At 38.8% G+C, this 13545-nt stretch overlaps 2 protein-coding genes across 2 annotated transcripts; one reads left to right on the forward strand and one right to left on the reverse strand.

Moving 5' to 3' along the window:
• The first annotated feature begins 3487 nt into the window (after positions 1-3487).
• Positions 3488-4707, forward strand: LOC148567774 (uncharacterized). The gene is made up of 3 exons (XM_088484620.1): positions 3488-3986; positions 4038-4248; positions 4584-4707. The coding sequence occupies exons 1-3, from the start codon at positions 3488-3490 to the stop codon at positions 4705-4707; spliced, it is 834 nt and encodes a 277-aa protein (XP_088340746.1).
• Positions 4708-9769: 5062 nt separating this feature from the next.
• Positions 9770-13340, reverse strand: LOC148567775 (uncharacterized). The gene is made up of 8 exons (XM_088484622.1): positions 13213-13340; positions 12426-12634; positions 11816-11908; positions 11582-11730; positions 10869-10946; positions 10699-10755; positions 10104-10220; positions 9770-10015 (listed from the first exon to the last, which is right to left on the reverse strand). Exons 1-8 carry the CDS (start codon positions 13338-13340, stop codon positions 9770-9772), a joined length of 1077 nt encoding a protein of 358 aa, XP_088340748.1.
• Between the last annotated feature and the right edge of the window lie 205 nt (positions 13341-13545).

The following is a 13545-nucleotide window of genomic DNA, read 5'->3' on the forward strand; positions in this document are numbered from 1 at the left end:
CTTGGCAATTCAATCTCTCTAAGCTTGAACAATCGCCCGATTCCTTGATCTAATTGCTCATGAGAAGAGATGAAGTACGATCACTGATTATACCACATGTTTTGCTAGATCAAAGTATTGGTAGGATTATATGTCACTGTATCCATCCAACCCCCAATCCAGTCCAACATGAGAAAGTAATTCTAGCATGATTTCTTCATTTTCTTCCAACATTCTAAGGAAATCTAAGTATGAGCAATTTCTCTTCCGAGACAATTGCTCAATTGGATGAAGAGCGAAAGCTTTCAAGCAAATCAAAGAGAATGGAAGGAAGAAGGAGAATAAGAACTATAATTGATCCATTGAATTACAACAGAGCTCCCTAACCCAATGAAGAGGGGTTTAGTTATTCATAGCTCTAGGAATGGAAAATGAAAATGTAAATAGCATTCAAAGTAAAACTGAATTACAGAGAAAAGTAAAATATAGAGTAATTAAGATCCTGGATTCCCAGGTCCCAATCTCCCTTTTCTAGTTCAAAACTACCCTTATATATACTACTTCTCTGATCTTCAGTTCACTCTGCAAGTCTTTGAATGTGGGCCTTTGAGCTCAGTTGAAGCAATTACAATCTCAGCAGACTTTGCTCAGCTTGCTGGGAGAGTTTGAATTGGGTAGCTTTTATGTTAGTTTGGCCGTTAGTGTCGTTAACGTCAAGTGTAAATCCCTGGCTCGAAGACGTTAGTGACACTAACTTGGTCACTATCATCTCCAAACCCCTTGAGTCACGTTAACCCCACTGTTAATGGCACTAATGTGACCACTAACGTGGGCTTCTCTGGCCATTCCTCACGTTAGTGGTGCTAACTTCACCACTAACGTCTAGAGCTCTTTCTTTTTCTACGTTAGTGCCCACATTAGTGGCACTAACGTGGGCTTCCTTGACCATCCTTCACTTTAATGGTGTTAACTTCACCACTAACGTCTTGAGCTCCTCCTTCTTCTACGTTAGTGCCCACGTTAGTGGCACTAACGTGGGCTTAATTGGTCGTTGAACACGTTAGTGGTGTTAACTTCACCACTAACGTTGCAAGCTGTCCTTTCTTCCACGTTAATGGCCATGTTAGTGGCACTAACGTGAACACTAACGTGGCTCTTCTCTGCTTCTTCTTGCCTAAAATTAATCAAACAAAGTGCATCAAAGTCTTGCTCTAATGATGAGATGATGCATCATTCATTCTATCATTCAATCCTTGCATTATTCTCATGAAATTGTTTAGAATTCACAATGTTTTCTTGAATCAAGGTATGAATGCATATTCAACTAAATACTTACTTAATGCCTAAGAAATTGCATGAAACTAACCTAAAACATACTAAAAATGGCTTGTGAAACTAGCCAAGATGCCCTGGCATCAACCGACAATGTGATATCACAGCCAAATAGGACAGGTAGTCATCATGTGCATATTCTATCTGTTTATTTGCTTTGCCAACTTGTATTGTTTGCCTAAGTGTTTAACATGCCTAAAGTTAGATTACCCTTTTTCATTATGGTTTTAAAGTTAATATTTTAAATTGCTTATGGTTTAAGATTGAATCTTGTGATGGATATGAAGTTCTAGGATTACCTTTGGCATCCTAGAGTCTTATATCTTACATCACTAGGCACTGTTACCATAATGAGAATCTCCGGTTCTCATACCATATTTTGTTGTTGTTTTTTCAGATACAGGTCGCAACCCACCTCGGTGAGTTGCCTGATGGTGATAGAGCAGAGGATCCTTGCTATGTTTTGGAAGTCTTTTGGTTTATTTTGCACAGATCTCTCACTTTTGTATTTATGTTTGCCTTAGAGGCTTACGATGAGAGAAATATTGTATAAGCTGTTTTACTTTCAAAAACTCTGAATTGTCTGTATAAAACTAGCTAGCTTAAACTCTGCGAGCTGCGGCTAGATCTTATTACTATTATACTCTTATACATATATATATGTCTTGATATCTGTATGTATATCTTGTGCCTTAAGTTTTTATCTTTGTGTGAATGCTTTGCGCTTTTAAAACTCTGTTTTTGAGCTTAATTCTTCATTGGGCTTCTAGAATTATTATTTCTTTCCATATATATATATATATATATATATGTGTGTGTGTGTGTGTGTGTGTGTGTGTGTGTGTGTGTGTAATAGCATTTAGAATCACCATAACCTTTGATTAACCTTTGCTTTACGACACGAGGTAAGACTCAGGGTAATTAGGGTGTTACATTTAGTGGTATCGGAGCGATTCGTCCTCGTGAGCCTGAGGGATGGACTAATTGCGCTTCAGTGCATACTTTGTGTCTTTTTCTTTGATGCTATTTAGGTTATCTCCTTGATATTGCATATCATGCTTGTTTGTGAGTGCCTTTTTGGGATAATTGAAGCACTAGACTTTTGATATTGAGACTGATCACCTTGGTATCGATGGTTTGGTGTAGACAGGAGCCCTAATGGCTACTTGCGGACGAGGTCGTACTCGTACACGAGAAGAGACTGGAAATGAGCAACCAGTCGATAACTATGCCGAGTTTATGGCAGCTATGGATAATCTTGCTAATACCATGAAGGCGAATGCTGCTGCGACTTTGCAAGCTGTGGAGAGGTTAGGTCAACCAGCGGAAAACGGAAATGGTAATGATTTGAGGGGGTGCTCTGATGACCTTGGCTTCGTTTCTTAAGGTTCATCCACTGACTTTTAGAGGCTCAACCAACTCAACTGAAGCGGACAATTGGTTTCGAGCTATAGAGCATGCACTACAGGCTCAACATGTCCTGACTAACCAATATGTGGAATTTGCAGCCTATCAGCTGTTAGGAGAGGCACAACATTGGTGGCAAGGAGAGTGCCAATTGTTGTGACTTCCGAATGCTGAGATTCCTTGGGACGTGTTTTAAATAGCATTCTTTAAGAAATATTTCCCAGAGTTGGTGAGAGAAGCAAAGGAGTTAGAGCTTATGTAGCTGAAGCAAGGCTCTTTGTCTGTGGCGGATTACACTAGTCGGTTCGAGAAGCTCTGTAGGTTCTCTAGGGTGTGTCAAGGTGCCCCGGAGTCCTATGAGAGTTGGAAGTGCATTAAGTACCAAGGAAGCTTGAGGGATACCATTATGACTGATGTGGCTCTTTTGGAGATTCAAATCTTTTTTGAACTCGTGAACAAGGCGAGAGTGGTTGAAGAGTGCACAAAGAAAGTGGCTTCGTCACGAGACACTCGTGGAGGAAACAACAACCGTTGGCGAGGAAAATATTTTCAACCAAGAGCTCAGAGCTTCAAGAGAGGAGGACATGCACCTCAAGGTTAAGGGGGCTTTAGGCAAAATACTTATGATCAGTACCATCCGGTCAGAGGTAGAGGTAATCAGAGTAAAGCTTCCCCAGATTTAACTTGTGATCATTGTGGGTGTTTTCATCCGAATGACTCTTGCAAGTTGGGTATAAGTGGATGCTTCATGTGTGGACTACCTGGACATATGGCGAAGGATTGCCCTCGTGGGAGGAACCCGAATGCGGGTCAGAATCAACACCAAGGGCGGGTGTTTGCTGTGAACGCCTCGGATGCTACAAAGTCGGATCAGTTGATGAGAGGTAACTATCTATTTGGTGAGAAAATGTTGATTGCATTATATGATACTGAAGCTTTGCATTTGTTTATTGCTTTTAATAAGGTTGAGGAATTAGGATTGAAAGTGTCAGAGTTAGTATTTAATTTGCATTTGCATACCCCGTATCAGATGATTGTGAATAGGTCAGGCTGTAGGCAAGTAGGTTTCAAGCTTGAGAATAGAGAATTTGTTCATGACTTAATATGTTTGCCAATGGTTGGGTTGCAGATGATTTTGGAATTTGATTTGATGTCAAAGAATCGAGTTTTGTTGGATTGCTTTGAGCGATCGATTCGGTTTATGTCAGAAGGAGAAAGTAGAGCAGTGGTAGTTTATGGTTACTATCTGAACTCTGTAATGGTGAACTGTAGTAGGAAAGAGTGCCAGGGTTATATATAGTTGGTTGCAAATGTGTTAGGTGATGATCAGAGGATAGATCAAATTCCAGTAGTTAGGGAGTTTTCAGAAGGTTTCCCAGAAGATATTCCTGAGTTCCCACTGCAAAGGAAAATTGAGTTTGCGATTGACTTGGTACCGGGAGCCGAATCAGTGTCGATTGTACCGTATCGAATGGCTTCTATAGAGTTAGCAGAACTAAAAGCTCAGTTAGAAGAGCTTTTGAACAAGAGGTTCATTCGACCGAGTGTATCTCGATGGGGAGCGCCAGTTTTATTGGTAAAGAAGAAGGATGGAGGAATGCGACTTTGTGTGGATCACCGGCAGTTAAACAAGGTGACTGTGAAGAATAAGTATCCGTTGCCGAGGATAGATGACTTGATGGATCAGTTGCAAGGAGCTAGGGTGTTTTCAAAGATTGATTTGAGGTCTGGATACCATCAGATAAGGGTGAAGGAGGATGACATTCCAAAAACTGCGTTCAGGACGCACTATAGACATTAGAGTTTGCAGTGATGTCCTTTGGGTTGACGAATGTAGCTGCTGTGTTCCTGAATTAAATGAACAGAGTATTTCATCCCTTTTTGGACAAATTTGTGGTGGTTTTCATAGACGTCATCTTAGTTTATTCTAAGACAGCAAAAGAGCCCAAGGAACACTTGAGAATTGTGTTGCAAATCTTGAAAGAGTGAAATTTATATGCTAAGTTGTCCAAATGCGAATTCTGAAAGGAGGAAGTGAAGTTCTTAGGTCATGTGGTGAGCGAAGGAGGAATAGCCGTAGATCCTTCGAAAGTGGAGGCGGTGATGGAATGGGAGAGACTAACTACGGTGACGGAGGTTAGAAGTTTCTTAGGCTTGGTCGTATACTACTGAAGATTCATTAAGGGATTTTCCCGGATTGCATTACCGATGACTATGTTAACCCGGAAGGAGGTACCATTTGTGTGGACGTCGGAGTTTGAGGAGAGTTTTCATACTTTGAAACAAAAGTTGACTTCAGCGCCTATTTTAATTTTATCAGAACCGCACGAACTGTTTGAAGTATACTATGATGCTTTGTTGAAGGGTTTGGGTTGCGTGTTGATGCAACACCGGAATGTAGTAGCTTACGTATCACGTCAACTGAGACCACATGAGGTGAATTACCCAACTCATGATTTGGAATTAACAGCGATTGTGTTTGCATTGAAGATTTGGAGACACCACTTTTATGAAGTGAGGTTTAGCATATTTACTTATCACAAGAGTCTCAAGTACATCTTTGATCAGAAAGAACTCAATATACGTTAAAGTAGGTGGATGGAGTGAAAAGAGAACTTTTGTGTGGTCTAGAATTTTGCAGATAAATCCTCGTTGTAGGTATAGCTTCTAAACCAACAAAAGTCCTTTCTTACAAACGTTTTGATTGTCACAAGTAACAAACCCCTTTTGAAATTGATAACCGAAGTATTTAACCTTGGGTCGTCTTCTCAAGGAACTGCAAGGAGGTGTTCTTATTATTGGTTATGAGTTTTGTAAATTGGGGGTTTTTGAAATAAGAAGCAAGTAATTTAAATGGCAAGAAAAATAAATTAATAATAATAACAGAAAAGAACCCTTGGCAATGTATGAAAATTCGGAAGTCCTATCCTAGTTATTCTTATGAGAATGAAAGTTAATCCCACTTAGTTAACCCTTATGAAAGCAAGGGAAAGTCAAGTGAACTAATTAGTTAGATTCCCAAGTCCTAGCCAACTTCTAAGGAAAGACTAGAGTTAGTGGAATTCTAGTCAATTAGCCGACATAATAATCAATCACGATAAGTTGACAACTCAAGAGCTTCGAGTTAATCAACTAAAGCCAAGAATATAATAAGCAAAACAAGAATCATAAATCTGAAATACCTCAATTGTATTAATAAGCGAAAATCAATCTAAACATAAAGAGTTCATAAGCCAATTTGGCAACATAAGTAATTAAATGAGAGCATTAAAGTATCTGAAAGTAAAAGAGAAATATAAAATAAAAAGGAATATTGAACCTGATGAAGAGTTGAAATCCTAAATCCTTTAAGAGGAATCCTAATCTTAAAACCTAAGAGAGAGGAGAGAACCTCTCTCTCTAAAAACTGCATCTAAAGTATGAAAAGTGAATAATTGAAGACTTCTTTTGAATAGATGCATTCTCCCACTTTATAGCCTCTAATCTGTATTTTCCAGGCCAAAAACTGGGTTAAAACAGCCTAGAAATTGCACCCAGCAATTTTTTTTACGTTCAGGTCGCGGCAAAGTGACGCGGAGGCATCGTCCATGCGTTTGCGTGGATTGTATTCTTGCCAGGTCACGCGTCCGTGTGATCCACGCGTTTGCGTCGCCTGGGGTCAGGGCAGATATGGCGAATTATATATCAAATCGAAGCCCGGACGTCAGCTTTCCAACGCAACTGAAACCACATCATTTGGACCTCTGTAGCTCAAGTTATGACTGTCTGAGTGCGAGGAGGTCAGGTTGACAACTTTGCAGTTCCTTCAACTTCTTGTATTCCTTCCACTTTTACATGCTTCCTTTCCATCCTCCAAGCCATTCCTGCCCTGTAATCTCTGAAAATACTTAACACACATATCAATGCATTGAATGGTAATAGGAGAGGATTAATAATTAGCAATTTAAAGACCAAAGAAACATGTTTTCAATCATAGCACAAAATCAGGAAAGAAAACATAAAACATGCGAATAGTATGAATAAGTGGGTAAAGAATTGATAAAAGCCACTCAATTAAGCACAAGATAAACCATAAAATAGTAGTTTATCATGGAGCTTCTGAAGGATTATGATTTTGAGCTAAGTTATCACCCGGGAAAGGCAAACATGGTGGCAGATGCATTAAGTCGAAAGTCTTTGACGATCGCTTGGATGAGAATTAAAGAGGAGGTGGTAGATAAGTTTGCGGAACTTAAGTTGGGACTTGGTGAAAGTGAAGGGGAAGCATGTTTGAACCAAATGTGCATTTCAAGTACATTTAAATCAGAGGTTCAGAGGGCTCAGTAAGATGAGCAAGGACTTCAGAAGATGTTCCAACTGATTAGTAAGAAGAGGCATAGAGAATTCACTAAGGATGATGAAGGATTATAGAGGTATAAAGGTAGAATTTGTGTGCCAGATGTCGGAAGTCTGAGACAAGAGTTGTTGTCGGAAACTCACAACAGCGGGTTTTCTATTCATCCAGGAAGCACGAAGATGTACTATGACTTAAAGAAGATGTTCTGGTGGCTTGCGATGAAAGGTGATGTAGCTATAGTTGTATCTAAGTGTTTGACGTGTCAGAAGGTGAAGATAGAACACCAGAGATCGTCGGGAATGCTACAGCCACTTGAGATTCCTAAGTGGAAGTGGGAAGGAATTGCGATGGATTTTGTGACCGGTTTACCGAGGACTAGGTCGGGATTTGATGCAGTTTGGGTGATCGTGGATCGTTTAACCAAGACCACTCATTTTTTGCCTATCCGAGTGAACTATTCTATGGAGGAATTGGCAAGATTGTACATAAAGGAGATTGTAGGGTTGCACGGTGTGCCATCGAGCATAGTGTCAGACCGTGATCCCCGATTCACATCAAGGATTTGGGGAGCTTTTCAAAAAGCTTTTGGTACAAGACTATGTCTCAGCACTGCATATCATCTGCAAACTGATGGACAGTCGAAAAGGACTATTCAAACGTTAAAAGATATGCTAAGGGTGTGTGTTTTGGATCAACCTGGAAGTTGGGACCATTACATGCCATTGGTGGAGTTTGTGTACAACAACAGTTTTCATGCGAGCATTGGGATGGCTCCATATGAGGCTTTGTATGGACGGAAGTGCCAATCTCCTCTGTGTTGGTATGAAACCGGTGAAGCAAGTGATGTTTTGGGTCCTGATTTGGTAGCGGAGACTACTGAGAAGATTAAGAAGATTCAAGCTAGGATTTTAACTGCACAAAGCCGACAGAAAAGTTATGTAGATAAGAGAAGGAAACCGTTGGAATTTGAAGTGGAAAGCATGTATTTCTGAGGGTTACTCCGACAACTGGATTGGAAGAGCAACTAAGATCAAGAAGCTGAATCCAAGATTCATTGGACCATTCGAGATTTTGAGACGATTCGGGCCGGTCGCATATCAAGTAGCTTTGCCACCTCACTTGTCTAGCTTGCATGACGTATTACACATGTCACAACTCCGTAAGTACACGTCAAACACGGCTCATGTGTTAAAGCACGAGTCGGTCGAATTGAGGGAGAACTTAACGTTTCAAGAAACACCGGTACGTATTGACGACACTAGTGTGAAGAAACTACGAAGAAGGAAGTTCAGTTAGTTGAAGTGGCTTGGAAACAAGCAAGAGTTGAAGAACATAGTTGGGAGTTGGAGTCCGAGATGCGGAAGGATTATCCCGAGTTATTCTCGGGTAAACACTAAATTTTGGGGACAAAATTTCTTATTTGGTTGGGAGAATATAAGAACCAGGAATAATTAACCGATTAATTAAATAATTAAATGGCCCACTACAAGAAAACAGCTCTATTGCCACGCTTTTAAAGCATGGCGAAAAGCTAAAAAAAGGGTGGTGATAGCTTTTCTCCACGCTTTTTAAGCTACCGCCACGCTTTTGAAAGGGTGGCGTCTGAAAGGGTGGCGGTTGCTCTATTGCCACGCTTTTTACAAATGGCCACGCGTTAAAGCGTGGCCGTATGTGGGAGATATGGCCACGCTTTAAAAGCGTGGCCATATGGGAGATACGGCCAAACTTTTAAAGCGTGGCGATAGGTAGAGATACGGCCACGCTTTTAAAGCGTGGCGATAGGTAGAGATACGGCCACGCTTTTAAAGCGTGGCGATGGGGAGAGATACGGCCACGCTTTTAAAGCGTGGCCATGGCAAGATATACAGCACGGTTTAAAAGCATGGCGAAAGCCTTGTTAAATTAAAAAAAAAAATCTTTTCCTTGATCTTTATTGCTACACTATAAATTTTCAATCCTTTTTTATTACCAAACCTACAAATATAGTATGCAATTTTTATTACAAGACAAATCAAACAATAGTTAGTGACATATATAATTTACTATAATTGTTTTATACATTAAAAAACTAAAATACAAAATAAATCCCGAGTTCAAATTTCAAAACTAAAAACCGAAGAAAAACACAGAAATAATACAAGTTAGAACTGCTCATAATATATCAAATTACACTAATAGAGATGATCATCAACCTAAATACTTAGTAAAAGATCAGAATCAACCTAAAACTGCTCCACTTTGTGCATTAAGCGTTCAAGTTATCCATTCTAATACTAGCCTGCAGCAAAATATCAAGAACAAATTGAACCAACAAAAATGATATATATAAAAATATTATAAGAAATAATCTAATTTATGCATGTATTAACAATTCCAAATTAAACCAAATTCACATTCTACTATAAAAATTCATTAGCATTATGCTAATGGGAATAAAAATAAACTTGGTCAGCTTAACACAAACTTCTGGATTATTATAATATACAATATACAATTAGTATAAGAAGTTATTGCTAAGTACTATTATACTGAACCTGACTCTATTGATTACAATTTCAGAGAAAAAAAGAGAAAGCATTAACAGAAACGTAAACAAACAAAGAAAGCAGAAGCATGACAGGAATATCAGAAGTATTGTATCAACTGTACACTAAGGCAATAGTGCTATTAGCATACATGCTCATAGAACTTGTCCTTCTTATTCAATACCTCAAATTAGACAACCGCAGCAGCACCACAATCACCACAACCCAGTATCTCAGATTCATTGAAGAGAAGAACACCACAATTCCTCACACCTAGAGCATGATGCAGCAACTGGATCCTATTGAATGCAGTTTTTTTTTGTAAGTTTCTTCCAGGTCTCAGTATCTTGTATTTGTGTGGTGTAGTGAGGTCCACAACTATTGAACCTGCTCGACCTGATGGAAGCACACCGCCATCATATACAAAAGCACAATGCTCCCAAAGATTAGATGATGCAAATTGAAATATTACACTTCTCTAATAAATTGTTACTACCTTAACAACAATGTGATCACAAACTAACCTGTCTGATGACATCATTAAGGCCAGGGCAAAGCCCTCCACAAGTGACAATTGCTGCCTTTAAAGTATATCTTTTCTCAAGGTCCATCTCAATGAACCCTAAAGAGGATTTAAGAATCTTTCACCAAATATGCTAATCATAAATACCATATTACATACATTAAGAAGAAAGGCCTAAACATCCATACAAGTTCTTAATAACAATGACATTTCTTAATTTTCTATTTTGAGGAAGTGATGCAAGGATAGAAAGAAGAGAAGAATAATTTGGATAAAAAAGAAGAAGAGAAGAATAAAAATAAACATACTTCTGCAAACATTTTAGCAAAAAATCTTTGGCTGCATCAGAGAGATGATCAGGGATTGGCGGATGAGACTTGTCCCTATATGGAAGAGAGCAGCTACCTGGTCCAATTTTTTAGTAGATGTTCAGAGAGCACCTCAAACAAAAATATAACGAGTCAAAAATGAGTCAAAATTTGGGATACCTCTTATTGGTATTGTTGGCTCCAGGGAGGCTTTCCAGTAGCCATCTCAATCACAGTGCAACCCACACTCTATATGTCAACAGAGCTATGTCCAGTCTGGAGAATAACCTCAGGAGCCATCCAATATGGAGTACCCTTCATAGACTTGGCACTCAAAATAATAGCCTAAATCAAACAAAGACGCTTCTTCAACAAATACGCAGATACAAGATCCTCACAAAGTCAAAATAGTATATCTAATAGTACTATAGTAGAGAAATAGAGAAGACTGAGATTACCAGCTCAACAACTTGTTTGGAGGCCCCAAAATCTGCAAGTTTAATGCAACCTTTATTATCTACAAGAATATTGGCCCCCTGAAATTGATTACAATTGAACATTAGTAACTCATAAAAGGAGGACATGCTAATCAACGATACTATAAGAAAAATTACCTTAATATCACTGTGCATTATTATTATTATTATTATTATTATTATTATTATTATTATTATTATTATTATTATTATTATTATTATTATCAAACTTTGGTTTCAGGATTCAGAACGTTCAAGACACAACTCAAAATAAGAATAGAATCATCAACAGAAGCAATTGTTTATTAAACAGCAGCAGTAAATAGCATGTTTCCCAGGTTCAAGCAAGCAGCAAATAGAATTCATATGACTTAACCAGTTCGACAAACTGAAATCATTGCAGTTCATATAATATGGACCAAGCAACAAGCAGAGCAGCACTCAGCAACAACAAACTAAGAAAAATTAATGAAACAGTAACACTTTCACAGCATCTATTTTGGACAATGAACAAAAATACAATAAACAGCAATCACAAGTCCAGAATTTAACACCAAAATAGCACAATAAACAAGTTCATCCAGGGCAATATTCAGAGGAAAGACAAATCCATTCCGAACAGCAGCATTAAACAAAACAAAACCTACATCCGCTAACCAGTCCAGATTCTCTAACCAAATTTTGAATTCAATTACCAATAAGTCCATAGCAGCACAGAGTATTCCACCAGTTGCAATCAAATCATCAACCACTATCGCGCGTTCACCAGCTTCAATTGCTCCAACAAGCATCTTAAGACAGTCCCTTCCATACTCCAGAATATACTCTTGAGATATCACTTTCCCTGCCATCAAACCAATAATGCAACCTTCTTTTGAGTCTTAACACCCCACAAACACTACTAGTGTTATAAGATAATAATACCATACTAGGTAACTTCTTTGGTTTCCTCAATGGTATCAACCTTGCTCCTATTGCCAATGCTATGGGAGGACCGAATATGAATCTCCGAGCTTCAATTCCTACACAACAACACAATTACAATCCATTTATCAGTAGTAGAGCACAAGAATCAAATATAGTGCTTGCATTGTGTGCAACTCTACTTGTTAAACATGAAGGAAATTAAGGATCATACGAAATTAACAACTTGATATTCATTAATAACTACACAACAAAAGGAATAAGAAAGATAAGGAAGAATTTAATAATTTCACTTTGCGGATAAAAAAACATCTCTGCACCTAAGGAATTTTAACTCATTAAAGCATCTGTCACGTTGCGTTTTGCGTACTAAATACACATAACAGCCATTCAACAAGCATTAATTAGGATGAGTAGAGACAAAAATGGCATACAACCAATATATCAGATTGTGAAATTGAAGGACCATACTATATATACCATAGGCTGCCTCTGATCCATGCACAATGCATGTAACAAATGTTATATCACAAACTTACCATTGACAAACATCAGCAGAATGAGACACGACTAGCGAATCTCTACCTGACACCCCATTTTAATTGACAAACTTACCAGTTCTAGAGCAAAAAACTAATGGCTCCTTGCCAACACGAGCACTTTCTAGCTCAAGAGCATGAATAATAGCATCCTCCCTGCGAGCATACTTCACCGCCTTCTTATTCGAATTAGCAGCAGATGCCTTCGCCTTCTCAATGCACTCATCATACTCTCCACAACGAAATGCCTTCACCTGCTTCGACTTCTCAAGGTTATACCAGTCCCTAAATCATAGAAAAAAAAAATCACAACTCGAACGATAAACAAACTCAAGGATGACAAGCAGCATTTCTTGAAAAGCCAATGAAATTTACATCATTCCTACATCAAGTTAAAGTTTTAGTCACACACTTCCCTGCTAGCAAAATTCCAAATTTCCAATCGAAAAAACATCAAACAAGGGCAGAGGAATACAATAGAGTAGTACCAAAAGGAAGCTAATTTAGTGAAGAAAACAAATAGAAAAGAAAAGAGGAATACAGAACTTAAAAAAAGAATCACGAGTACAAACATGTAACCATAGGTGCAAACACAAAAATCACAACAAAATATTCTATAAACAAGGTTATCATATTAAAGAACCCCCAAAAAATTGGCTCATGAATGCATTTATAAGCAGATGGAATTCAAAATTTCTAAAGGCTTGAACTTATAAACAAATCGTCCTTTATTTCATCGTTATTTTTCAATTCCCGTTACCCAACAAAACCTCCCCCAAATTGTGCACAACACTAAAAAAACCCTAAAATTTGCAAATGCACTGCCGGTGCGAATTGAAACATGAAAGAAAGAGGAGAAGAACCTGAAACAAGGCAACGAAGCAACTATTCCTTCAACAAGGGTAAGACCGACATCGACAGTGAGCAAGAGACGCAGTAAATAGTTGCCGCCTCCGAGCTCCGACACCGAGCAAGAGACGCGGAAAGCCATTGGCGCTGACGCTAACGGTAAGGATGATGGTAACAGCAACGAGGAGACGAGGCGGAGAGGAAGCGGAGGCTAACGACGCAGCGAGGGTGGTGCTGGAGACGGTGGGGATGTGAGTTCGATTAAGGTAGCAAGGGTGAAAGAGTGACCAAGGGATGTGATGAGCTCGAGGAGGGTAGCACGATAAAGGTTGGGGACGGGTTGAAAA

This window comes from Arachis ipaensis, chromosome B4, assembly GCF_059453495.1.
Source record: "Arachis ipaensis isolate K30076 ecotype BB chromosome B4, ASM5945349v1, whole genome shotgun sequence".
In the NCBI taxonomy this organism is placed as follows: Eukaryota; Viridiplantae; Streptophyta; class Magnoliopsida; order Fabales; family Fabaceae; genus Arachis; species Arachis ipaensis.